This window comes from Peromyscus maniculatus, chromosome 11 (assembly GCF_049852395.1).
Source record: "Peromyscus maniculatus bairdii isolate BWxNUB_F1_BW_parent chromosome 11, HU_Pman_BW_mat_3.1, whole genome shotgun sequence".
NCBI classification, from domain to species: Eukaryota; Metazoa; Chordata; class Mammalia; order Rodentia; family Cricetidae; genus Peromyscus; species Peromyscus maniculatus.
Window position 1 is genome coordinate 48,327,632 of NC_134862.1, and position 25,720 is coordinate 48,353,351.

The following is a 25,720-nucleotide window of genomic DNA, read 5'->3' on the forward strand; positions in this document are numbered from 1 at the left end:
TCCACCCCAGTCTCAAGATTTACAGTTAAGAATGGTAATTTATCAACAAACTTGGCTTGCGAAGCCATTCTCCCTTTAAAGGAATTGGTGCTCTGTGGGAAAAAAATGGGAGGCTCCAGAGCTAGGGCTGGGAAAGTACAAGCTGAGCCTGAAACTTGCTGTACCAAACAACCAAGTTGTGCTCAAAGAACAATGGGGACATGTCAAAAAAATATGTTCGTCGGCTCCAAGGGAAGTGGACAGATCCTTCTGACCACATTTAGACGTCTGAGTAGCACATGGTGGCCCAGTTAGTGAAACAAGAGCTGGGATCCATAAGAACATATAAACAGCAGAGAGGCAAAGGCCATTCTTGACAACAGACCACCATCGAAGTAATAATGGGATTTAAAAGTCATTGGCTGGTGTGGAACAAATGAGGGTCAGCAGGGAGCTGGATTCCTCTCCTTCAGTGGGCATTTCCTTTAGCTAGAAGCACCAACCATTTCAATAGGAACCGTTCCTATTAAGAAATGTGTGTGTTTAAAGTTCTGGGATCATGACTATTTCAACGACCTTGCTATTTCTCTTCCACTTTGCAGCTCATGCAAAATTCACTTCCTAAGAAAATGCTATTTCCACAAGTCTGGGTGCTATGGAGCACTCAACAAAGGAAGAGGCTTGAAAAGGAGGCATATGTGCACACACACCACAACCCAGAATGTCTACTTAGAACAGCCCCAAAGACCAAGGTTGAAAACTGCAGGATCTGTGAGAGTAACTGCTGGGCAGGAAGTCTGTGATTGGACGGTCATTCCGATTCTGCTTTACGGTGAGAACAACCATTGTTCTACAGTACTGACTCTGGTACCTTCTGCTATTCATTGCAGAAGTCTTTGGTTGTACACCTCAACAGAGGACTGAGTTACACGTGTTCATCCAAGTGGAAGATAGTATCACAGCACAGAAAAGCCATGGATTTCAGAACACGTGACTCTTGTCAAACTCTAAACCCGTAATTTTTTTTCATAAAACAATATGCCATTCTAATTTGCTTTCAACCTAACTGACACAAATATATATATATATATATATATATATATATATATATATATATAGAGAGAGAGAGAGAGAGAGATAGATATAGATATATACACACACACACATATATATATATACACAGAGAGAGAGAGAGAGAACAAATAAAATACACTATCTCTAATAGAAAATACAAATTTAAGTAATGATGAAAATACTGATACGTTGATGTGAATTGGCATGTTACAAAAATCACAGGAAATATATATACATCCGTGTACCACCTTTCAAAAAGAAATATATGTATTTTTAAAATTTGGTGTACTACTGAGTACTCTTAATCCCTCAATTCTGCTCTAAAAATTAGATCAACTGAATTTCAAATGAATATTACAAAAGTGTTTATAATAAAGAAAAACTGGTAGGAATAACATGAAGGTAGGCTAAAAACGGAAGTGGGGGGGGCGGTCTCACAAGATGGCTTAGCGGAAACAGCTCTTTCAGCCAAGCCTGACAGCCTGAGTGAGCTAGATCCCCAGGACCTACGTGGTAGAAGAGAACCAAGCTCCAAAAATTGTCCTCTGACCTCCATACCGCACATACACACACACACACACACACACACACACACACACACAATTTTTAAATAAATAACTTTAAAATTCAATAGAGAAAATGAAAAACTGGACTGAAAATGTTTATTTACAGCTTAAGTGACTTTAAAATGGGACCAGTATAATGTGCAGTGATAAATCAAGACCCAAGAGGAAAAATTTCATCATATATAGACTTGAAGGATACTATTTACATCAAACTTCAGTCAATCCCTTAATTGGACAGCTTATACTATTTACACTGCCAAAAATAAGCCAAAGAGGAGCAGGAAATAACCTATCTTACCTTGCCAAAATAAAGGCCAAATAAGGTTAGGATAGTGTGTTTTACATAACTGCTTTACCCATAGTGCCTGGCACAGGGCTAAATGTTACAAATTAGTATTTGTTAATGTATCTTATGTGAATATATTAAATAGACCTAAAGGTACCATAACATGTAACCGTATTAAACAAAACTACCGCTTGCACTCATATATAAAATAACTGTAACATTGTCTCATATGTGTGCATGAGTAACAGGAACATCCTATCTCCATGACAAAAATGATCAGATTCAAGCTCTGAGGACCATTAGTCGGACTGCTTGTGAATATGACTGCAACATGGCATAGAAGCACATCAGAGCCCAAGGCTCTGGGGGAGGACAGGGAACCAAGAAAAGCAAGCCCAGCACCCAGGCATGTTTTCCATTGAGTGCGGTGTTGACAGTCCAGAGACAGCTGACGCACTAGGAGGAGGCATGGCTCTGCTTTGGGAACAGAAGGCTATGGTGAGTGAGTGCCCCGGCGCTGGGACGGAGACCTGGAAAGCCTGAACTCTAATAGCATTCTTAGCATTCAATCACTTCAGATCTAGACTGAGGGGTCTCCAGGAACCGCTGCCCTCAGACACCTGGCAGAGACAGATGAGAACCTTCGCTGGAGGAGGAACATCCATGGCTCCATCGTATTTCTAGAAATGACTTCCCACCCCTAATATCCAACCCGTGATAAAGCATAAGCACATACTTCCGCAATTAAGAACCCATGAACAAAACCAAGAGGTAGAATACGCAAAACAAACACGTCCTCAAATGGAAAGCAAAGCCAGGAAGCTAAATACTGCATGTTCTAGTTGGCTTACTGTTGCTGTGGTGAACACTGACCAAAAGCAACTTGGGGACGAAAGGCTTTATTTCAGTTTACATTTTACGGTCCATTAAAGGAAGCCAGGGCAGGAACAGAAGCAGACACCATAGAGGATCCCTACTACTTATTGGCTTGCTCTTTGCTTGCTCAACTGTATTCCTAATACAGCCCAGGTCCACCTGCCCAGGGATGGCACTGCCCAAAGATGGGCTGGGCCCTAGTACAACAATTAGCAAAGGAAAAAGCCCTACAGACATGCCCACAGGCCAAGCTGATGAGGCAGTTTTTCAACTGATGGTCCTTCTTCCCCGGTGACTCTGCTTTGTGTCAAGTTGACAAAAACAAGCCAGCAAAAGCACGTGATGGAGAGATTTTAATTAAATGTTATCTACATCAAAACAATAGGACATAATGATTACAGAATTAGAACTATAACCTAAAATTAAAGTACACAGACAATTTATAAACAGAAGAAGGTAAATGAAGTAGTATTCTACCTTTCCTAATTAAAATTAAAACAAAAATGTGCGCAAAAACAAAAGGTAGCCGGGCGGTGGTGGCGCACGCCTTTAATCCCAGCACTCGGGAGGCAGAGCCAGGCGGATCTCTGTGAGTTCGAGGCCAGCCTGGACTACCAAGTGAGTCCCAGGAAAGGCGCAAAGCTACACAGAGAAACCCTGTCTTGAAAAACCAAAAAAAAAAAAAAAAAAAAAAAACAAAAGGTAAAAATCAGCATATTTATTTCATTTTTAATGTTATACTTTTTACACGTCTGACAAATAGCAACATCAACATCAGATCCGAAGTACCAAAGAGTCATTCTCATCCCATTTCCCTCCACACTCAACTCCTCCCTGGTCCCTGGATACTGCCCATCTGTATTTACATAAACACAGCCTCTTTAAAACAGTCCCTCCACTTAGCGTGATGCAGCTGAGGTCCATCTCCCCGCTGCAAATAGGTTATTCATTCTAATTGCTGAATACACCACCATTGCATGGATGGGCATACCAGTGTTTACCTAATCCTTAAATGAGGGGCATCTGCAGTGTTTCCAGTTTTGGAGAACCATGAATAAAGTTATTACAAACATTCCTATTTAGGACAATTTCAATCCACTTGGGTAAATAGCCAGGCATGAGACTAGTACTAGATTTCTGAATGATACATAGAAAATTAACAACTTTATTATATGGAATAAAACAAAAAATAAAAATGCTTGTACCTGCCCTGCCTTATCACATACCTTCTGTGGCCTCAAGCAATATTCTACTCACTCATTCTTTTAATTCTTCAAGGTCATACCAAAAGATTGAGTAATATATCTGTCTCTAAAATGTATTCTGGTCAATTCATCAGATGAAGAAGAAAATAAAGGATATGAGTTCTAAGACTTTCAATTTTATAGAAAAGTAGACACTAACCTTTCTCAGACTATATAATAATTAGAATGGCTATTTATTTAGCTAGAATGGCAAAATAAAGTGACTATTTGTAAGATATAAATAATATATTCTATTGTAAAATTACGCTCAATTCTAGGTTATGAATTCTTACAGTCTGACAAACTGCATGTGGCTATTCACTAATCAGTAACAAATAAATACTTGAAACTGTAGTACACAGCTAACCAGGAAAATATTTAAACAGTTAAACATAAGGTCTTCGGATATGGACTCATTTATATGTGTTTTGTTTCAGTACAGTGAAACGCGGAAGGCCTTCCTATGCTTGGCAAACATCTCTCCTTTGAACCAGAACTTTGCAGTGACTGCTGTCCTTCAGGAAGACTGTCCAAAAGCATTCGCTCATTTCCCACTATGGTGCCTACTGAGGAAGGCTTCTACATTAAATACCAGCTAGGCGTCCAGACAACACCAACACCATTGTAAGGCTGCTCTGGGCTGAAGCAGCACTGAAATAAAATCAAATGATGATACTGCCAAGACTGATGGTTTGATGTTTCCTGCTGACACCTGCTGGTTCAGCTTTATCTTCCTCTTAATACACATCAGAATTTTGAGAGACTTCCACAAGCAGCGTCCAACACAGCAACCCTTAGGTTGATTAATTAAGGAACCACTGACCCGAAAACTAAATGAGCACACATCAATCTACCACTCACTCCCCAGACCCGCTGGCTTTTCCTGAAACATGTCACCGTGATGACCACCACCCACTGCCCCATGCCTTACCCAATACAAACCCATTACTCTCCATTTCAGTTTTCTCATTTAACTATGAGACTTGATTCTGAAACAAAAGTGACATTTCTTAATTTAAACTGCAAAAGTCAGTATGTTATACTAACAGAACTAAAAAAAAAAAACTTCAAAGAAAAAGATGGTTTCTTAAAATATTATACAATGTGACTTTTAAATGTGTTTTAGTAAATTCTGTACCATATAATAGTAAGCTGTGAAAGAAGATGATGTTGTCCTACTAGGGCCTCCAAGTTTTTACTCCCAACTTTCCATTCTCCTTCGTCTCAACATATTAAAACATAGCATGAAAGGAAGTGTGCTGTCATCTTTCTAGGGGTTTCCGGTTCACATTCCAAATGTAAATGACAAAGACCCTATCACTTTAAACAACACCTTTCTAAGGGGGAGCTAAGCGGCTGCCTTGAACGGCCTTCCACTGTCTTTCTCTAGCTTCACAAACCCCAGAGAACCAAATGAGTCACTTCCACCAGATCAGAGAAAGGATTAACTCAAGTGTCACATTAGACCTTTGGACCTAAGGATGTGTGAGGGGAGGCAGAGTTAATAAGTAAATATGCAACCATGGCATAAGTAAATATGTGCCCTCCACTTATTAGCTATAGTCTCCTCACAGAAATGAATACAGTTATTTAATAATCAATCATTCTGAGCAAAAACAATACTGAGTACATATTATATCGGGAGATCTAAAGCTGGCTAGCTTTCGAATCACCTATAGAACTTTTTTGTTGTTGTTTCTTTTTATTTTATTATTTTATTTTTTTAAATAGATCATCTTGGTCCACTCACTCCCATCCCTACATTGATTGAGTAAGTGGGAAGTGGAACATCTCTTTCTCTATTTTACAATGAACACATCACAAGACACATGTGCTTAGGCACCCGGTTCAGGATCTACACAGTATGTTAATGTAATAGGTCACAGGTTGGGTCTATTTTAAGCTTGGCGCTTTGTGTCCAGACGCAGTTTCACAGCTGATGGGTACTTGGCAACGGCTGCTAACACTGCCCCTTGTGTTTGGCCCCACTAATAAAGCTGTTTCAGATGCAGGCCAGGAACACGAGAGTGGCAGCTCATGCCCAGGACCTTTCTGAATCTAACTTGGATCCACCTCAAAATAAGCAACTGACACTGTGGGATGATGTAGTGGAAGACAGGCAAGAGGAAACCAGGCCGGAGGCAGGCAGGAGCCTGGGCTGGTCTCGGGACATCGCGTTATTGATGTTAATGTTCGTTGTTTCATTTTGAAAGAAGGAAAATTGGGAAGAAACACACACATCTCTTTCATATGCACACAAATGCCTCGTGAACTATCTCTTCACTCTGTTTTACAATAGTGAAAGTCAATCATTAGTTCAAATCCATATAAAATCTGATTTAGTCCCTAAAGTGCAATATTTGGACTTGGCATTTTCGATCCTGTCCTTAAATGAAATGTCTGGATCGGGATTCGACTTCCAAATAACAAACCCACACACTTAAGCTACTGAACTTTTAAAAACAAAATCGAGCACTTTGGCCAGCTTAAGAGATGTGACGTGCACACAGGATCAGAGTTCAGCAAAAGACAGTACTGTGCATGTTCCCATGCTTAGAGCTATCTCTCATGTCACCAAACTATCCAAACGCTGCTTTCCAGAACAGGCCCTCACAGGAGAAAATAAGAATGCTGAAGGCAATCAAAGAGAGCCCAAAGACGTCAGCATCCGGCCTTCTCTACAACAGGCCAAACATGCCTTTTTCTGAGTTCCAAGTATTGGGAAGGTCTTGTTTTGACTAGATTTGTCTCCTATTATTTCTGTGGGCTTTGCCGTATGCTCCCTAACCTACTTCTTTACTGGTTAAGGAATGTCCACTTAATATCATGAGAATATGTGACATTACTTACTCCTCACAATCCCTATTTAACAAACGGGCATGAGCCACGAACCCTAAATAGCATGTGTCAAGACACAGTCACCTTCTCTTCTTTGGTAAAGGTAACAATGACCCAGAAGACCTAAGCCATTATTTCTCCTAGACCTGAGATCGGAAGTATTTTTGCAATGTACTGACTCTCAAACTTTTCTAAGAGTAGTAAAGATAAAGCCTATTCCTGGAACCTGGGGAGGAATCTTAAAGCATTTACACTGTAAACAATCTGTTCAACTTCTTGAAAGTGTGAAAGAGAGAGAGAGAGAATGTGTGTGCACACAAATGCATGTGCTCATGCACACGCCAACACATGCGTGAGTACACACACACACACACACACACACACACACACACACACAGACCATTGCATATAAAGGCAAGACTAGGTCAGGTGTCATTCCTCAGATCCCATCCAACTTGGTTTGGGGGCTTTTCTTTGAGACTGGGTCTCTCCTTGGCCTGGGGCTCACCAATTAAGACTATTCTGGCTCACCAGTGAGCTTCAGGGATTACGATGGTGCCCCATATCATAACTTGGCCTTTTTGTTTGTTTGTTTGTTTTTTATTTGATTTATTTGTTCATTATGTATACAGTATTCTGTCTGCATGCCAGAAGAGGGCACCAGATCTCATTACAGATGGTTGTGAGCCTTCATGTGGTTGCTGGGAATTGAACTCAGGACCTCTGGAAGAGCAGCCAGTGCTCTTAACCGCTGAGCCATCTCTCCAGCCCCCTTGCTTGTTTTACTGATGTTGGAACACAAGTCCTCATCCTTGCACAGCAAGGGCTTTGGTGATTCACTCAGTGACTTCATTTTCTTCATTGTACAACATGTTTTTCTAAAAGCCAACAAGTTCAAGGAAACACTTCGGCATTGCTAAAGATTCGCCATGGAAGACAGTTTGGAGGAACAGGCTTGGGAGACCGCTTTAAGCGAAAATACCTGTAATAAGGTATTGATAAGTGAACCATGGTATTTCAGAAGCTAAAATAAGTTTGGTTCTCATCTCTCTCCGCCTCCTATAATTCCTACCGATACAATCCAATCAACAAAGACTAACAGACTTTAGGAATTACTGGCAAATGAGAGGAATGGTTACAAATGCCATGGGAGAATTCAGGAAAACATATTAAAAGATCTGACTTCACTCTAAAGAACCCGTCATTCAAATGTCAAACCCAGCTTCTAAAAAGACGCATCAATCAACAAGGCCTTTTCCCAACAAAGCACTGTTCACGTGTGTTTCCCTGTCCCTGTCTGTCTACAGGGATTCCACAAAGAGCACTGTGAGCTTGGCCACTGTCGTGGCTACTGACAAGAGGGTAACAGGACCAGGAGGAGAGCCTGGAAGCCGAACAGCACCTGCCTGGGAAGTTGTGCACGCAGCATTGTACAGGTGCTACCGTCATCCGCTCCCAACCCAAAAATAACACCTTCCACAGTAATGAGTTTCCACACCAGATCTCAGGCAAGTTCCCTGCTGATTGACAAGGGACTGCTGAGGTGATGAGAATGCCAAGCCTCGCCAGCCAGTCCTCCTCCTGAACAAAGACTGGGTCACACTGATTTTTTTTTTTTTTTCGGATTCCTGACAACACCTACAACAGCATTAAAACTTTTATATGATGATTGATGCCTGTGAGCATTCAAATCCTAAGCCAGTGGAACTAATGTGGAACTCCAGCGAGGCTGAGCCTACGTCTGAGTTATTTCTGGTTTGGAAACAGACGTGGCAAAGTACCTCTGACTTTTTAGGTACAGCCAAAAAGAGTCAGCAGACCAGATGCCCTAAGATGAATGATTGTAATAAACTGTCCTCAGACATGAAACCTTAGCTTGGTGCTAAATCCGACCTACAGTGCTCTGATGGCCACATGCTTGTATTAAAGACATTTGCTAAACAAAGAGCTCCCCAATGTGACAGCTTTCAATCAAGTTTATATCTCATACTAACCTCAACATATGCTGTAGTTTGATCGTGACCCGGTGTCTCTCTTATACAGCCCTGTGTGAGATGACACACCTCTTCGCTTGCACTCTTTAGCTACACTTAAATCTCCAGAGCAGAAATCCCGAGTGTGTCTCTCTATTGTCTGTACTAGTAGATTATCAACAGGATCAGTTTCCAGAGAGAGAAGGGAATGAGAACAAACGAGCCATTTTTTAAAACATGAAGGAAAAAAAGGAGAGAAGATACATTTATCAATCTATAGCCAGGTCCTTAGAATATTAATTGTGAATCCTATAAAAATAATTAAATCACTCTGTGATTTAAAACAGAGAGAAGCAAAGTTTTCCTAAAAACAGCCATGTAGTAAACATTTTAAGCTTTATGGCTATAACATGATCTATTTGCAACTGCTCAATTCTACCACAGTAAAGTAGTCATGGATGACATTTAAAGGAACAGTAACAAAAATAAAGAATACTCCTAGATTTTAAATCAATTAATAAAAAAACAAGTCTGTAAGAACAGAATGCAAACCTCCTCAATTTACACTAAAGCAAAGCTGAACTATGTTGTGGTCATCTAATGAATGACTTTAGGAATTTAGGTATGAACTATGAAATAAAATTCTCTGGTAGGATTTTCTCTTTTATGCTTGTTATCTATCCCCTCCTTACTCCAACACACAGAAAAACAACTCTCTCTAAGAAGTCCACAAATAAAGGAATTAAAAACAGTATTTCATGTCTTATACACTACAAGAACTTCTCTCTACCCAAAATTCCCTGGAACTCAACCAAGCACAGTGAAATCAACAAAAACTTCTCCGGAGGAGGGGCATGGTCCAGCCTGCGATCTCAAGCAATCCAACGAGCCAGAGAGAACACAGCTGCTAATAGGCCCAAAAGAGAAACTGTCACAGGGTCATGATACGGAAGACACAGCTAGAATATATTTTGCCACCAATGTGCAGTCCGGGTAAATACCGTAGCTGCTCATTGAAGACCCCAGTGGCAGACTAACCCTCTTTTGGTCAAAGTGAACAATGGTACCTCCACCAGAACAAAAAACTGTCTCTGGTCTTTAAGTGGATATAATATCTAGAGCCTGACCAAGAAATGAGATGTATGGGGCGAGGGGAATAGTTCCTCAAAAAAATTAGATTTTATAATCAGAAACAAACTTTAATTACAGAGTAAGAGTTTCTATAAACTAGATGAATGTCAAGAGGGAAAGAGGCCTCAATCCCAGACAAAGAGCTACAGGCAACTAAGGAATGCTAAGAGAGGAATCTATGGTCTTCCCCAGAGAAGCACACCAACTGGACTGAGAAGATTGTACTTCCGTACTTAGGAACAAATACACACACACACAACACACACACACACAACACACACACACACACACACACACACACACCAGTATTGAAAGAAAGAGAGGCCATGAATTCGAAAGAAAGCGTGAGGGACAGTACATGGGCGTGCCTAGAACAAAAGGGAAGGAGAAAATGAATAATAATCTCAAAAAAAAATTTTCAAATGTGCTTTTATAAAGAACAAGGTTACTGCCCACTAAAAAGTCCAAATTTAACATTGGCCCTAAATGGGCAAAGATGTATTGAAATCTCTAGGCTGTCTAGTAACAGAACAAGAAGGGACATACAACCAGCAAGGAATAAAGGGGGGGTGAGGTGCATACAAAAATGGGTTGATTTTAAAAGTCTGAGAAACAGAAAGGAATGGAGGTTTAGTTGAACAACGGAAAAGAAATACAAAGGCAGAGTCAAGTCAAATGGATCAGTGATGGTATAAAATGTAGTGGATGAAAGACTCCAGGAAAAAGGACATGACGTTGTCTTTTTAATTCCAAGTTGGTAAAACAAGACTTACATATTAAAGCCCAAAAGTCTCTAAAAATTAAAGAGAAACACAAAGTGGACACTGGCCCAGGGAAAACTAATGTAATTTCATAGACAAAGGAGCTGCTAGAATTTGTAAAAGAAAATTAAAAATAAAGAGAACTCATTCATAAAAGTAAAAAGGCTACTTCAAAAATACACCACAACTCTGAACATGAGTAATACAGCAAGAGCACATAAAGCAAAACAAATAAACAAAAAACTAAAAAGAAAGACAATTCTACAATTAAGAGCTGGAGTGAGGTGGGGTGCTAAAAACAATCAGCAATAATTAGAAAATGAAGAAAAAGAACATCAAAACCAAATATCAATATAGAGAGAAGAGCTATCCTCATAGAAGGACCTACCTCACAGCAGTAAACTCCGAAAGCCAGCCTCCAGGCATCAGAGATGAGAAACTCACTTCCCCCCGTGCAGGGGAAGATACTGCTGAGCACTCACACCTGAGTCCCTGTCACGGCCGCTGCATCCAATGACGACTATTCCTTGTGAGGGTACACAGGTCCTGGCTGCTTGCATCAACCTGAGATGATCTTGAAGAGCTGGTCTAGCTCCAGAATGCCCCCACTGGCTGGCTGAGACCTCTGCTGCAACCACACAGCAGTTCAGGTTCTTCTGCCTCACCCTGCTTTCTTCCTTCCCAAAAGCATTGTGCAATGAACACTATGAATGGAAATCTCCATTTCAGAATGGGTGACGAGGGAAATTTAGCCTATTTCAGATGCTGCTAAAAGTGACCTAAACCACAGACTCAAAAGATGGGAGTTCGCGGCTGAATCACCGGTTGGCGTTAGGAGACCCAATCATTGATGGCAGTCAAAATATTGATAGACTGCCAAAGGAGTAGCAAAGTGTCATCATATTGTCACCTGACATAATCTAGAGTCACCTGGGAAGACTTTTAGAGAGGGATTATTTAGATCAGGTTGGCCTGGGGGCATGTCTTTGGGGGATTATCTTGATTGTGTTAATAGAGATGGGAAGAGCATTACTTAGGCATGGGATCCTGGACTGTTTTAAGATCAGAGAAAGAACGCTGATCTCAAGCATTCATTCATTCAGTGCTCTCTGCTCTGGACTCTGGATGTTGACTCTCTCTGCTCCATGTTCCTGCTGTCATGACTTCTCCAACATGTCACCTGCAATCGTGGGCTAAAATGAACCCTTTCTTCCCTACACTGGTTTGGATAGGTATTTTATCACAGTCACAGAAACCTAACTAAGACATAGCAAACTGTTACAACATTTACCAGCGGACAGGATAACAAACAATGGAAATTCATTGGGAGCTGAAAGAGAGCCTGAGAAGCAGTAATTATAAAGGCTATCAGCTATTGATGCGGAACATAATAAACCAGGGGGAATTTTTTCTATTTAAAAAAAAAAAAACCAGAAAACAATTTAAGATATCACGCAAAAGAAAATGGGACCTCTAAAGAACACAGAAGAGGGACTCATTTTCTGTTGTCAGAAATCAGGAAGACCCAAGATCAGGTCCAGAACTTAAATTTTTAGGGCAGTAAATGATCAAGGGGTTGAAAAAAAAAACTCAGCACACACTTTGGGGTCTTGGTTTCTTTTTCTGTTGCTGTGATAAAAACGCTTTGACAGAGGCAACTTAAGGAAGACGAAGCTCAGTTCTTTTGGCTCAGTTTCAGGTTCCATCATAACAGTTCCATCATCACAGAGAATCAAGGTGTCAGAAGCTCGATGCAGCTGAGTATTGTACATCTGAAGTCAGAAGCAGACAATGAATGCACGTACACTACTGCTTGAGCTCCCTTGCTACTCTTATGGGCAAATCCAGGATCTCCTGCCTAGGGAATGAATGGGCAAGTAAGTCCAGGATCTCCTGCCTAGGGAATGGTGCCACCCACAGTGGGAAAGTCTTCCGACCTCAATTAATGTCGACCAGGTGATGCTAGACTGTAGCACATTAACAATTACCACTAATCATCACAAACCTGACAAGGTTAAGATGCCAATTAGGAATAATCAAGAGGAGTCTCGGGAATGTATGCATCAGGAAGCCTGAAAATCCTGAAACTCTAAATCATTTAAAACCCTGTGGGCCTGCAGAAGAGGCTCCTCCTCCTTCCACTGATGATTACACCAAGCTTCTACGTCACATGACTACCCCAATCTTCCTGGCTATCAGACCAATAACTAGTATCAAAGGAAGGCGGTTATGACCCAAAGAAGGCACAAGGAACAGCCTAGCAATGATCTACACACTCACCAGCTTGGTAGTTACATGGGTATGCTTGCTTTACATGAACCTATTGAGTTGGACACTTAAATATACTAGAGTGTTTTATATGCTAATACTTCAGTAATTTTTAAAATTATTTTGTATGTATGGGTATTTTGTTTCCATGTATGTATGTGCACCTCATGCATGCCTGGTGCCCATGGAATAGACAGCATCGGGTTCCCTGGGATTAGAGTTACTGACAGTTGTGAGCCATGGTCCAAGTTCTGGGAATCGAGATGGGTCCTCTGAAAGAACAGCCAGTGCTCTTAACAGCTGAGCCATCTCTCCAGTCCCCTTCAATAACTTTTTTTTTCTTGTTTTTTCAAGACAGGGTTTCTCTGTGCAGTTTTGGTGCTTCTCATGGATCTCACTTTGTAGACCAGGATGGCCTCGAACTCACAAAGATCCACCTGGCTCTGCCTCCCGAGTGCTGGGATTAAAGGCGTGCACCACCACCACCCAGCCCCTTCAATAACTTTTCAAAAAACAATTATAGTAGTCAATTTATATTTCCAAAGAAAAAGAAACTCCTAAGGCATATTGTCATGTTGGTATTTGTATATATGGCCAATTAACACAATAATTATCCTTTATTGAGCATATTAATTGGGAGATATCAATATGAAAAATTAACTCAACTACAGAACCTCCTCAAAATGAACTCAATTACAGAACCTCCTCAACACCTGCCTAGTGTATCAGTGTATTTAATCACTGCATAAACTAAAAGTAAAGCCAAACAAATACCTTTATAAATTAGTATGGGCAAATGACTTATGGATTAGTCATGTAACTCTCATAACAATCTTCATGCATTTCTTCATTGATCAACTGTAACTCAAACATTATCTTGGGTACTAAAGGATATTCAGCAGAAAAGAAAAATTAAGTTCATACCCTCTCCTAGACCCAAGGGTTCATTTACTATCCCAAAAAAGGCTCGCTCAAGTTACCCACAGCACCCCTGGTCACTGTAGTACACCCTGTCTCTTGACCAACCCACATCCTATCCAGACTCTCGTTTTGGTGTCTCCACTACAGACAGTGAAGAATCCCTTGCTTGCCTACTGCCTGCTACAGCTACAATGGACCGTGTAGTCTACATCTGTCGAGACATAAGCAAACCTCTCTTATCCTGATTAAAGCTTTACCTCTCTCCCACAGTGTTGATGGGATGTTTCAAGCTGAAGCAGGCACTTCTCTTTTTCATGAGAAAAAAAGCCAAGGAATTTCCCTGCTGCCACTTCTGACCTAGGTGAACATTGTCACTGACAGTCAGAAAAAAAGACATTCATCAGCTCCTGACTCCAGATTTCTAGCTGTCTGGGGAAAAAACAAAAAACAAAAAAACAAAACAAAAAACAAAAAAATAAAACAAAAAACAAAAAACACGCATTCTGTAGTTAGCCACTGATGCTATCTGAAGGCCAATATGCTCCAAACAGATGTCGCACAGCTGGTAATTGGGGGAAGCAAGATTAGAAGCTAGGTCTTTCTCCAAAGTATCAAACTGAATAATTTGTCCATGAAGTAAGTTTACTCCAAATGATTAACACATGGCATCCACACCGTAGAATCAAGAAGACAAGTCATGCAGGAACTCTTCTTTCTCTATGGCTTGTGCTCGAGTGCTGCACTGAACAAGCTACGCCCACCCTTCCCTGACCTTTACATACAGCAGTGGCGATGTTAGTGCATACACAAGAACTCTCCTGGAAGCTCCCCCAGAAGCATTCAGCCTTAGAATTAACAAACACAAAGCTACGGTTTTCCAAGAACAGGGATGGAGAAGAGTCTTAAGCATTTCCAACAGTGAGACAAGAACTTGGCCTTCATCTTATCAAGGCCTAACTATGAGAAAAGTATCTTCTAACAACGGGAGCAGTAAGAGGAAAATATCCAGTTATGCTTTTATTAAAAGAAATACCCCCATATCCCTGGAAAACTTTCTTACGTAAGTACGTTACATTAGTAAAATGCTCTTTTTCAAACGAAAGAAATACTAGCTCTTATTCAAGTTCAATTTCAAAGCCAAATTAAATCTAGGTGTTTGGACAGCTGTTAGAACCTGTTCCTCTAAATCATATAGAAGCCCCATTCTCCTAACCAAAGAAAGTGACCCCTGTCATGAAGCCTGAGTTACATGTGTCCCACTCCCCTACCTCCAGACACGGCACAGGTCACATTAACTAAGCATGCTCCTCCGTGGTACAGGGCTGTCTCCCTCCAAAACCTTAAGGAGAGAGCATCTTGCTTTGTCTGGCAAGATTGAAGCCCCCATCACACTGTACTACTGCCTGTCTGCTGAACTGCACACCTCTGCCCTGAAGAATGACTCCATTCAGCATTTCTCTCTCAACCCTCCTATCTTCTTGCCAACTAAAATCTCACATGCAAAGGCATGGATTTAAGAAGACAGGTGCATACTGATATTCAGAGGACTAATAAATTTGCTACAACTGAGTACCACAAAATGGGACCAAATGACAGGTTTTCACAGATTTTCAAGCCAACTCTGATTGGGATGTATGATGGATATATATGTATATATATATATGTATATATATGTATATATATGTATATATATACATATATATATGTATATATATATATGTATATATATGTATATATATGTATATATATATATATATATACATATAACCTTGGGAATGTGTTAGGAGCCAAGAAAAATATGTAAGTATTTTTTTACATATCTCCAGGAACGCAAAACTTAAAATAAACTAATATTTTCATCTAACTCATTTTCAAATAAAATGTAAGCATTTGGGGAAATTACAAAATTACATATAGGAAGTGTTTTCAAAGTGTTGCATCTTAAATAAGCATTTGTTTATATAGTAATACAAGGTAAGTAATTTAACCACTTCTAAGTCAGTTACACACACTCTTCACTGAAATCTAAGCATTTCTTGAAAGCAATTATGCTGTTTTAATTTATAATAGTTACAGCTTCCACATTTTTTTAAAGTTTATCATCTGAGGTTATAATAGCTTTTTGGGGTATAATACTGCTACAGAGGACTGAAACTGCTTTAAGTTACTAGGCCCAAATAACTCATATTTCAGAAAACAAACTGCCTTCATCTTAAAAGTCAGAAGGTCTAAAGAGGTGTTTATGCAGGCCATGAGATGTTTGTTCCCAGGCTGAGAAGCTACATGCAAATTGTGCCCTAGGAAGAATTTTCAACCCAAAGTTATAAATACCGAAGGAAAGATTAATAAGGGAGTGTCTGACTTAATAGTAGCCTGACCACCGTGATGTTCCCGACTTGCCGTTCACAGAGCGTTTGGAACGAGCCTTAGTCTTTTCAACATGGGCGTTCCAAGTGTCCACTTCTCATTTTAGCGTTGTTCTGAGTGTAACTGTCAAACTACGGCATCATCACACACAACTGGGCTCTGGCAGCAAAACTGAACAGAAGCCGAAGAGCTATCTGAACTCATATCCCACTCCCTTTTCCTGTTTGACACTAAGAACAGTAAAATCTGAGTTCAAGCTTACATGCAAACTCTGTAGTAAGCCACATAGGAATGGAATAAAATATTAACAATATCTCTCCTGGGCAAGTTGCTAACAGGATTTTGAAAACTCCAGGGAGAGATAATTGTACTGCAATTCTTTTCTTCCTTCCTTTCTTTTTTTCCTTCTTCATTTTTTTGGTTTTTCGACACAGGGCTTCTTTAGTAGCCTTGGCTGTCCTGGAACTCACTCTGTAGACCAGGCTGGCCTCAAACTCAGAGATCCACCTGCCTCGGCCTACTGAGTGCTGGGATTAAAGGTGTGCGCCACCAACGCCCGGCTTGTACTGTAATTCTTAGTATCGTACAAGCGTTCCTAACAACCTCTCCTCCTCAGCCAAGCCCCTGGATTCCATGTACTAGAAGCAAACAGTGCCAGGTCTGTCCCATCACCTCCAGGTCTGTCCCATCACCTCCAGGTCTGTCCTATCACCTCCAGGTCTGTCCCATCACCTCCAGGTCTGTCCCATCATCACCTCCAGGTCTGTCCCATCACCTCCAGGTCTGTCCTATCACCTCCAGGTCTGTCCCATCACCTCCAGGTCTGTCCCATCATCACCTCCAGGTCTGTCCCATCACCTCCAGGTCTGTCCCATCACCTCCAGGTCTGTCCCATCGCCTCCAGGTCTGTCCCATCATCACCTCCAGGCCTGTCCCATCATCACCTCCAGGTCTGTCCCATCACCTCCAGGTCTGTCCCATCATCACCTCCAGGTCTGTCCCATCACCTCCAGGTCTGTCCTATCACCTCCAGGTCTGTCCTATCACCTCCAGGTCTGTCCCATCACCTCCAGGTCTGACCTGCAACGTGTGCCTCTTCACCTCTCGAAATGTACCAACTTCCTTCTCCACAAAACACAGAGGATGACACAAAGTCCTAACCTACTTCCCCAAGTAGTCAGTGACTCAGTGACATAAACTGTCAAGTGTTTTATTACCACTAAGAGCAGAACTCAAGTGCAGTATGATATTACCATACTGCTTCCTGTTCATTGCTTGAAAAAAATGCCTACTATATTTTAGGTGTTAATATTGTTAATAGAATCAGGAGAGCCAAATGCCCTGGTAAAGGCCTCGTGGAGGATGCCAAACTCTAAAATCTAATTCCCCCTCCCCCGGACCCTTTCTGGTCACTACTAATGCAAACCAGGGACTACAGAATAGCATCACTGCAATGCTCACCCCAAGGGTGGGAGGGGTGACAGGTTTGCTTGGTGCTTTCTACAAGTGGGGGCGAGTGCTGAACCCTGTATTCCTCAGCTGGAACCCAACTCACTGCAAGCACAGCTACCAGCCAAGCCCTTGTGGGTGAGAGCCCCAGCACTTTCGAGGCTACTTCTTCAGCTGCCTGCTGTACTTTCAACTGTTATCATGATCTACCCAGAAACTTTCGTCACCTATGGAAGTGTGGCAAACCGATGTGCTAAACAGTCATTTCCTTTTGAATCCTGTTACTCACGGCACTCTGGGTGAAGTCTGCCTTCTTCCCCGGTGGGGGAGGGAGGCGCACCGCGCAGTATGCTAAGAAGAACAATGACTTCATTGGAGTATCTTCCAAAAGGCCTGAGTGGAGGCAACGGGGATATGGTTTCTAAACATGGGTTCCCAAGAAAGATGAGGGTGACTGCCACCAAAGAAATGTGATCTCAGAACTGAATGAAGGAAGCCTGAAAGCAAGGAGCTAGCTGAAACCAAAGCTGAACAGTTGAAACCAAATGTGCCTCTAGAGAACTAGAGATTGGGAACCAACCCATCTCTATGCAGGGTGGCATTGTTTGTTAGGGATCTCCACTACCTAACTCTGGCCTTTGCAGCCTGACTTGCTAGCCTTTAAAGCAGTGGTTCTCAGTCCTCCTAATGCTGCCACCGTTTAATACAGTTCCTCGTGTTGTGGTGACCACCCCCCCTCCAACCATAAAATTATTTTCGTTGCTACTTCATAGCTGTCATTTTGCTACTGTTATGAATCATAATGTAAATTCTGTGTTTTCCGATGGTCCTAGGTGACCCCGTGAATGTGCCCTTCATCTCCAAAGGGGGTCTTGACCTACAGGTTGAGGACCACCACTTTAAAGAGAAAGGAGCCCAAAGATGGGACCAAATCCTCCTCACACACAAAGGCTGTAGAAAGAAGGGGCAGAGAGGGCAGAGCCAGACTGTACGGCTCTTCTGGATCCTGATTCTCACTGGGTTATCTTTCCAGTTTTTCTTGAAGGGAAAAAGCCACGCATTTGATTGTCAGGACTTGGGAATGGACAAAAAAGAACGAGCTGCCGGGAACGGTGTAAATGGGGCCACCTGAACCCTTACCGCGCACTGCTTGGCTGCTTCCACTTCTGAATGTGAGCGTAGTACGGAATGTCTGATCTGTGTGTACCATGAACACTCACCAGTCCACAGAGTGGTTTATGGACTTGGGGCGGGGGAAGGTGGCAGGAAATACTTGTAGAGAGGCAATGGTGGGACACATAACAGACTAGACAGAGTCTCCTCTCCAAGCGAAACATAAAAACCAGCACAGGATTCCAAGAGACAAAACACGCGCATGGTTTAGGATGTGTACACACTGAGAAATACGGAGACATGCAGCGTTTAACTCAAGTCACTGCAGTGGCAAGGGAACTAAAGGCGCCGGCATCCTGCAGTGGATGTACACCCACCGAATTCTGTGCCCGCTTAGTGCTCATGCTGCTCCAAACACTGGCGTGGGAATGAACCAACCACCCCAGCGAGGAACACCTACTGTGCCACCTTGAATATTTCTAGTAGCCATTTCTCAGTCCTTTGGGTTCCAGAAGGTCAAAGTCAGTTATCTTCAAGCGGCTGCGGTTTCCAGGACAGGCTTCCTGACTAACCACGCGTATACCTGACTTCTGCTATATGCCCAGATTCTGAGCTGCAGAACAATTCCCCTCAGGAGTGCCTTGAATGCACTACATCAGCGACAGCATGCTGATCCACAGACTCAAAGAAAAGGTGGAAGCTTTAGAGCAAATGCTGACTCACACGATAGCCCAAGGGTACTGCACTAATCCTGACAAGTTACAGTAACAACCTATCCAAGTCAAATTTTTCAGTGCCACACGGGCAACCCTGAGACAGTAAGGAGAAATTACCTTCCAGCCCCTGCCTCCTAAACAGCAGCACCCTGATGCTGAGACGAACTACTTGGGTATTAAAAACAGCTGGGCCATATTCTTAGAGGAAACAAGGCTTTTGGTTCCTATAGAACTGAAAGTACTTTTCTGTGCCTATGGGGCTCATGCCCCAGAGCAAATAGTGAGGAACGGATCCTCTCCTTGGAGGATCAGAACCCCCTTGCACAAACTGCATGGGTGATAACCAGCCTTCAGCTACATCCTGTCTTAACGGGAGAGGTACGAACCATAGCACTGGTCAGTGGGACAATTGACGCAGCACATAGGAAAGGACTCTAAAGAACTATCTGATATAAAGTACGCGGTGCTCTTGGGAATGTTCCTTTGGTGTGCTGAGTCCAGAATCCGAAGGAACGTGGCTGACCTGGCACTGCCATCTGATCACGTGCACTCTGTGAAGTGAATGAAAAGAATCTGACCTTAGCACCTGACAGTATACCTAGTCCAAGCTATTGATGGAACAGTATGGGGAAATAGGCATGGGTGAAGAGTAGACCATTGGCGAAAGCTGTCGTGGTCCCCCATCCCCACCATCCTTGTACATCCTCACCGAGACTGCCAACCTCTCTGGTACCCTTGAGCCATTTCTGTAGCTCAATATCAATGTGTAAATGTCAGCCACAGGACCTTGGTTTCTACTGTGTGTAACAAACATCACTTCAAAAAGGCATCGAGCGCTCGGCCTTGGGTTCCTCAGCTCTGACCAACTCACTGGAAGTACCCACCCATCCAGGCCTGGTATATCTCATCTCTTGGTGGGACTGGAGGGCCAGAGAAGCATAGTGATACTTCTGCTATTAGCTCTACTTTCTGTCCTGCTCTGGCCCCATATCTATCTCCAGCCTGCCTGTTTCTTCTCTCGGCTTCTGAAAGTGTTAATCCTTCTTCCTGGCACAGTAACTCACAAAACACCAGAGAAACACAACAATGGATTCTGTATACAGTCTCCAGGAGATACAGGCTTTAAAGAAAGTTACCATAGTAAAAACAAAGTCAACAATCCTGAATATTTACTTCGCAAGATTTAAATTATTTTGCCAAACATCTCAGGCACTCGGTGTGTCCTAGTATCACCTGATTTCAATTTAAGTGAAATGATCATCATTAGAAAAGAAGACATGATAACACAGATGGTCCAGGCAGTGGAGGGGTCACGGCACAAGCCATTGTCTAAAGCCCATTCTGTGTATCCATCGTAACAGAGAAAATGATCTGTGAGGTCAGAAAGGTGGCTGAGCAAGTGACGGGGTTTGCTGCCAAACCAGACGATGAGAGTCTGATCCCTGCTGTGCCTGTGGCAGAAAGAAAGAACTGACTCCCACAGATGGCCTCTAACCTCTCCACGCTCCTGGTCAACTGCCCTTTTCTGGTGTAGTATTTCACTATGTGCCCGCTAGGACAGCATCGGGAAACTAAAGTGATAACTACTCAGAAGACAACCAGCAGCCAGTCACCTTTCCTTATAATAAAACAGATATCCACACATACATATAAAATGTGTTTCCTTTTTGGTTTATTCAGGTTTACTGACAGTCCTAACGAGATTACCTTTCTCCTTGGAGCCTCTTTTCCAATGTTATTCCTTCCACACCTTGTAGTTAATACTTAAACAGCTACCACACCTTGTAGTTAATACTTAAACAGCTACCACACAATGTGCAGAAAAACATACTGTAATTCATGCTAGGTGGGGAGTGTTTGCTTCCTCATCCAACTCAACAATTTACAGCTTTCTAGGGCTGTTTCTTCTAGGTGACATATCACAGCGTAACTGTGTGGTCTCGATTTTCAAAAGTTACAAGAAAAACATGCCCAAGAATTAATTTAGACTTCCCAGTGTGGTGCTTGCGGGCATGCTCTGTCCTTGGCGCACTTTCATTAGCGTGAGAAAGTTTTCGGAATATTTTTAATGTTCAGATCAGTTGGGGCATAATTAAGAACAACCAAATGAGAAAAACAAACGGGGAAATCTCTTTGAGCTCTGTTCCTTTTCTCGCTACAGCAGCAAGCTCGGTAGGCATCGGAGTCGACGCTGTGAACAGCAGCCAGCAGCGATACTTCCGTCCCCGGCAGCAGGAGGGTTTTTTTTTTTTTTTTTTTTTTTTTTTTTAAGAAACAAAAGCAGCTATGGTGTTGGCCTGAGAATCTGCTCAGAAGGCATGGAAAAATCAGACTTTACACATATATGTGGTTGTTAGGAAATCACAGCTGTCCTGAAAACCCTTCAGCCTACAATGGTATCCTGCCTGTAAGCTACGCTAACTCAATGATGGCACAAAGTTTGTGAGAGGAACCAACGAATATCTGATTTGACTCCATAGATGAAACCCATCCCTGACCCCGCTTGAGTGACCAAGAACCTGATCCACTATAGGCCAGGGACCTAGAGTAAAACCAAGTACTATGGGTCAAAAAAATAAAAAGGCAATAAAATGACTCCTGTTGACATTCTGTTATCTTCATAATCAGTGCCTTGCTCAGTCATAATCAGATAAGCTGCTTCCTGCAGCAGATGGGAACAAATACAGAGACCCGCTGCCGGATAACAAGCAGGATAATAAGCAGAGAGTCAGAGACCCTAGAAGACGCAACCCTAAATGGGATGCCTCCATCAAATCCCTCCTTCTCGGGGCTCAGAGAACCCTGCAGAAGAGGAGGCAGAAAGAATTAAGAGCCAAAGGAGATGGAGGACTTGACCAAGGAAACAAGGCCTCTACACACAGTGGACCAACACCCATAGGAACTCACAGAGACTGAGGCAGCATGCACAGGGCCTGGACAGGTCTGCGCCAGATGGGGTCCTAGAGCTGAAAGGAGAAGCGGACACATGCTTCAATCCCTAACCCAGAAGCTGTCTCTAAGTGATAACCACTTGCAAATGGAAATGTAGTTTTCTCTGAGGGAGTCTCCCTGGGGAAACAAACTACTCTTAAGGACAGGCTGCGTGGCCAGCACTGGATAAAAGGCCACAAACTCAACGGCACCTTTGGAGGTTCCTTCCTCCTCATGCCATGCCAGGGCTTCTTCTTTCCTTTTTCCCCTACAGTTCCTTGATACTTATGTATGGCTTGAGTTTTGTGTTTTTATGCGATTCCTGAGAGTGGGAACAAGTAGGTCTCTGCATCTGTGTTTGTTTCTTGTACCTTTTCTTGGGCTCTTTTCCTTCTGTTTGTTTTCATTTATCTTATTGTATTGTGCTTTATTATTCTCCCTTAGAAGCCTGTTTGTTTTCTAATGAGAGAGAGAACATGGGGGTGGGGGGTGAATCTGGTTGGGAGGGAAGATGGGGAGGAACTGGGAGGAGGAGAGGGGCAGAAAACCATAATCAGGATATATTATATGAAAAATATCTATATTTAATAAAATAGAGATAGATAAGTAGATAGACGACAGATAGACAGATAGATAGATAGATAGATAGATAGGTAGATAGACAGACAGACAGACAAAACTTAGCTGAGCCAGGAGGTGGTGGTACATGCCTTTAATCCCAAAACTAGAGCCAGATGGAACTCTGTGAGTTTGAGGCCATCCTGGTCTACAGAGTGAGTTCCAGGACAGGCACTAAAACTACATCGAGAAACCCTGTCTCGAAGGGAAAAAAAAAAAAAACTTAGCCGTCACCTTAGTACATTTACAGGAGTGGTGACCACATAGTTGAGCCAGATTAAAAAATAGAACAATTGCAACTACTTTTAAAGGAATCCATGGAAATATTAGGTTCAGATTAGCTTCGATCCACAGTATAATAACCGAACAAATCTTTAAATTTGTGCATCTTTTACAATGTTGGGCACTTCAACTAAATTCAGGTGTCATATATATATTATATGAATGTGGCTTATGATTCCTTGTTATCATTGGTAGTGACAGCTTCTCTGTTTGTGTTTATATCCTTACAACACTAGCATTATTAAGTAAGGGCCTCCTGTACGCCAGGTACAGTACTAGACACTGGGAGCCTCAATCAAACTGGCAGGGTGTCTGCCCTTGGGGTATTGGAAATGTAGCTAGGAAGATTAGCTAAAAGGATAAGAACATATGTGGTAAGTTCTACACATGGAAAATGTCAGGTACAGCAGGGGCATGCAATCAAGTGGTGAGGACAGTCTTCAGGAATCCTTTCCATTAGAAAGTGATTTTGCCCGGCGCTCTAAGGTTAAGGAGAAGTTCACATGGCAAATGTCCACCTTTCTTTGCCCACTGCTGTGATGACATACTGGCAAAAAAGAGACATGATGGAGACACAGTGTCTTTGGCTCAGAGTTCCAGTTTACAGTCACCGCAAAAAGCCTGGGGCAGCTGGTCCGTCCATCTTCAGACAAGAAGCAGAGCAGAAATGGCCCTGCCCAGCTCCCTCCTTTTCACTCAGCTCAGGAGAAGTGGTACCACCCCCAGGGGGTAGGGTTTCTTGCCTCAATTAACATCATCAGGGTACCCCTCCCACAGGCAAGCCCAAGGGCCCACCCCCAAGGGATTCTGGATTCTGTAAAGTGGATAATTAACAGTAACCATGGGCAGTAAGGGAGGAAGAGGAGAGGAAATGGGCAGAGCAGTGATGCCAGGCAGCATTACCCATAAAAGGAGACACTGTCTCTTCCTCATACTCGCTAGGGATACTCTAGGGACATCACTACCGGATGCTCATGGCTGGCAATCTGCAACATCTAGAGAACTATTTCTTAAGTTCTTAATGTTTTTATATTAGACTTCTGTAAGAAACTGGATACTGAACTCTCCAAGTCCAAACACAGTCCATATGCCTATGTCTACCAAAAACACTCTACTAAGACCTAAGACTTGGGAGAACTCACTGGCTCTGCTCTTCTAGAGAAGCAGGAAGTAAAAAAATATACTTTTTACTCTCACACATTTAGACCAAGTACAAAGGAGGCGGTCACTGACAGAACTTCTTGTTTGCTTTTTATTTGGCGGGGACAGGAGTTACACCTGTGCACACACACACTTGTACGTGGACACCAGAAGTCAATATTGGGTGTCTCTGTCAATTGCTGGACTTCCGCCTTATCTTTTTTTAAGACAGGCTTGCTCATTGAATCTGGAGCTCTCTGATGGAGGTAGACTGGCTGCTCAGGTGGCACCCATCTTCCTGTCTCCCCAATTGACAGTTTTTATTGTGGTCCTCGATCATTTTACCAACTGAGTCATCTCCCCATGCCCTACAGCACTTCTTAAAGCACAAGTATGTGCCCAGGTGGGGAGGTGGGGGAATAGGGCCTCTTATCAACAACAGAAGAAAGCAATTCTCAATCATGACAGAAAGAATCAAATACAGAACCACTAAGCATGGCATGAGGCTTCTCTAAAAAGGGGGAAAAAAAAACCAAAACGAATATGGGCAGTACCTAAAAGCAGATGTGCAGAAACCAGGAGATCTATAATAACACACCAAGCTTCTACATTACGTGTGTGTTTGGATTTTGGAAACACAGCACTGAAGCACCAACTTTATTATAAAGTTTCCCAGTACCGCTCAAAAAGCGGAGGGGCTTTTCCCCAGCACTGTGTTATGTACTAAGGTTTCTGTGGTGATATTTTATTTGTACTGAAATGTTATTTTAATTTTATGTTAATAAATAAAGTTGCCCTGGGGTCAGAGCTATTAGAGCCATAGTAAGAGCGTGGTGGTTAGAAGAGCTAGGTAGATTTCTGTGTGTTCAGGGATACAGCCAGTATTGGAGACATACGCCTTTAAGACCTGGAGGGCGGTACTTACAGGCAGTGATGAGGCAGTCATGTGGTTGGGTTTACAACCAATGAGAAGGCAGAACAGAAAGGTTATTTAAACAGGGACACAGGAAGTACCTCCCTCTCTCTCGGGGAAGCTAGGAGCACTGCAGGAGGTAAGATTTTATCTCTGAGCTCTGACCTCTCGGCTTTTCTCTTTTACCTTGGCTCTGTGTTTCTTATTTTAATAATACGATTGGTTACATCTACATCTGGCGCCCAACGTGACAAGAATCCATTAAAAACTGCTT

The 25,720-nt window shown here is 42.4% G+C and overlaps 1 protein-coding gene across 4 annotated transcripts in view; it reads right to left on the minus strand.

Moving 5' to 3' along the window:
• The window catches only part of Nek7 (NIMA related kinase 7), a 145,199-nt gene that overhangs the window by 88,013 nt on the left and 31,466 nt on the right, over positions 1-25,720 (minus strand). The window contains exon 1 of one of the 4 annotated variants that reach the window (XM_076547521.1): positions 11,117-11,370. The exons of 2 other annotated variants lie outside the window; for them this stretch is intronic. In XM_076547521.1, coding sequence (XP_076403636.1) covers positions 11,117-11,154 — 38 coding nt within the window. In that variant the 5' untranslated portion in view covers positions 11,155-11,370. Of the gene's footprint in view, positions 1-11,116; positions 11,371-25,720 lie in introns of those variants that run through there. One more of the 4 variants, XM_076547520.1, reaches the window with a different exon arrangement.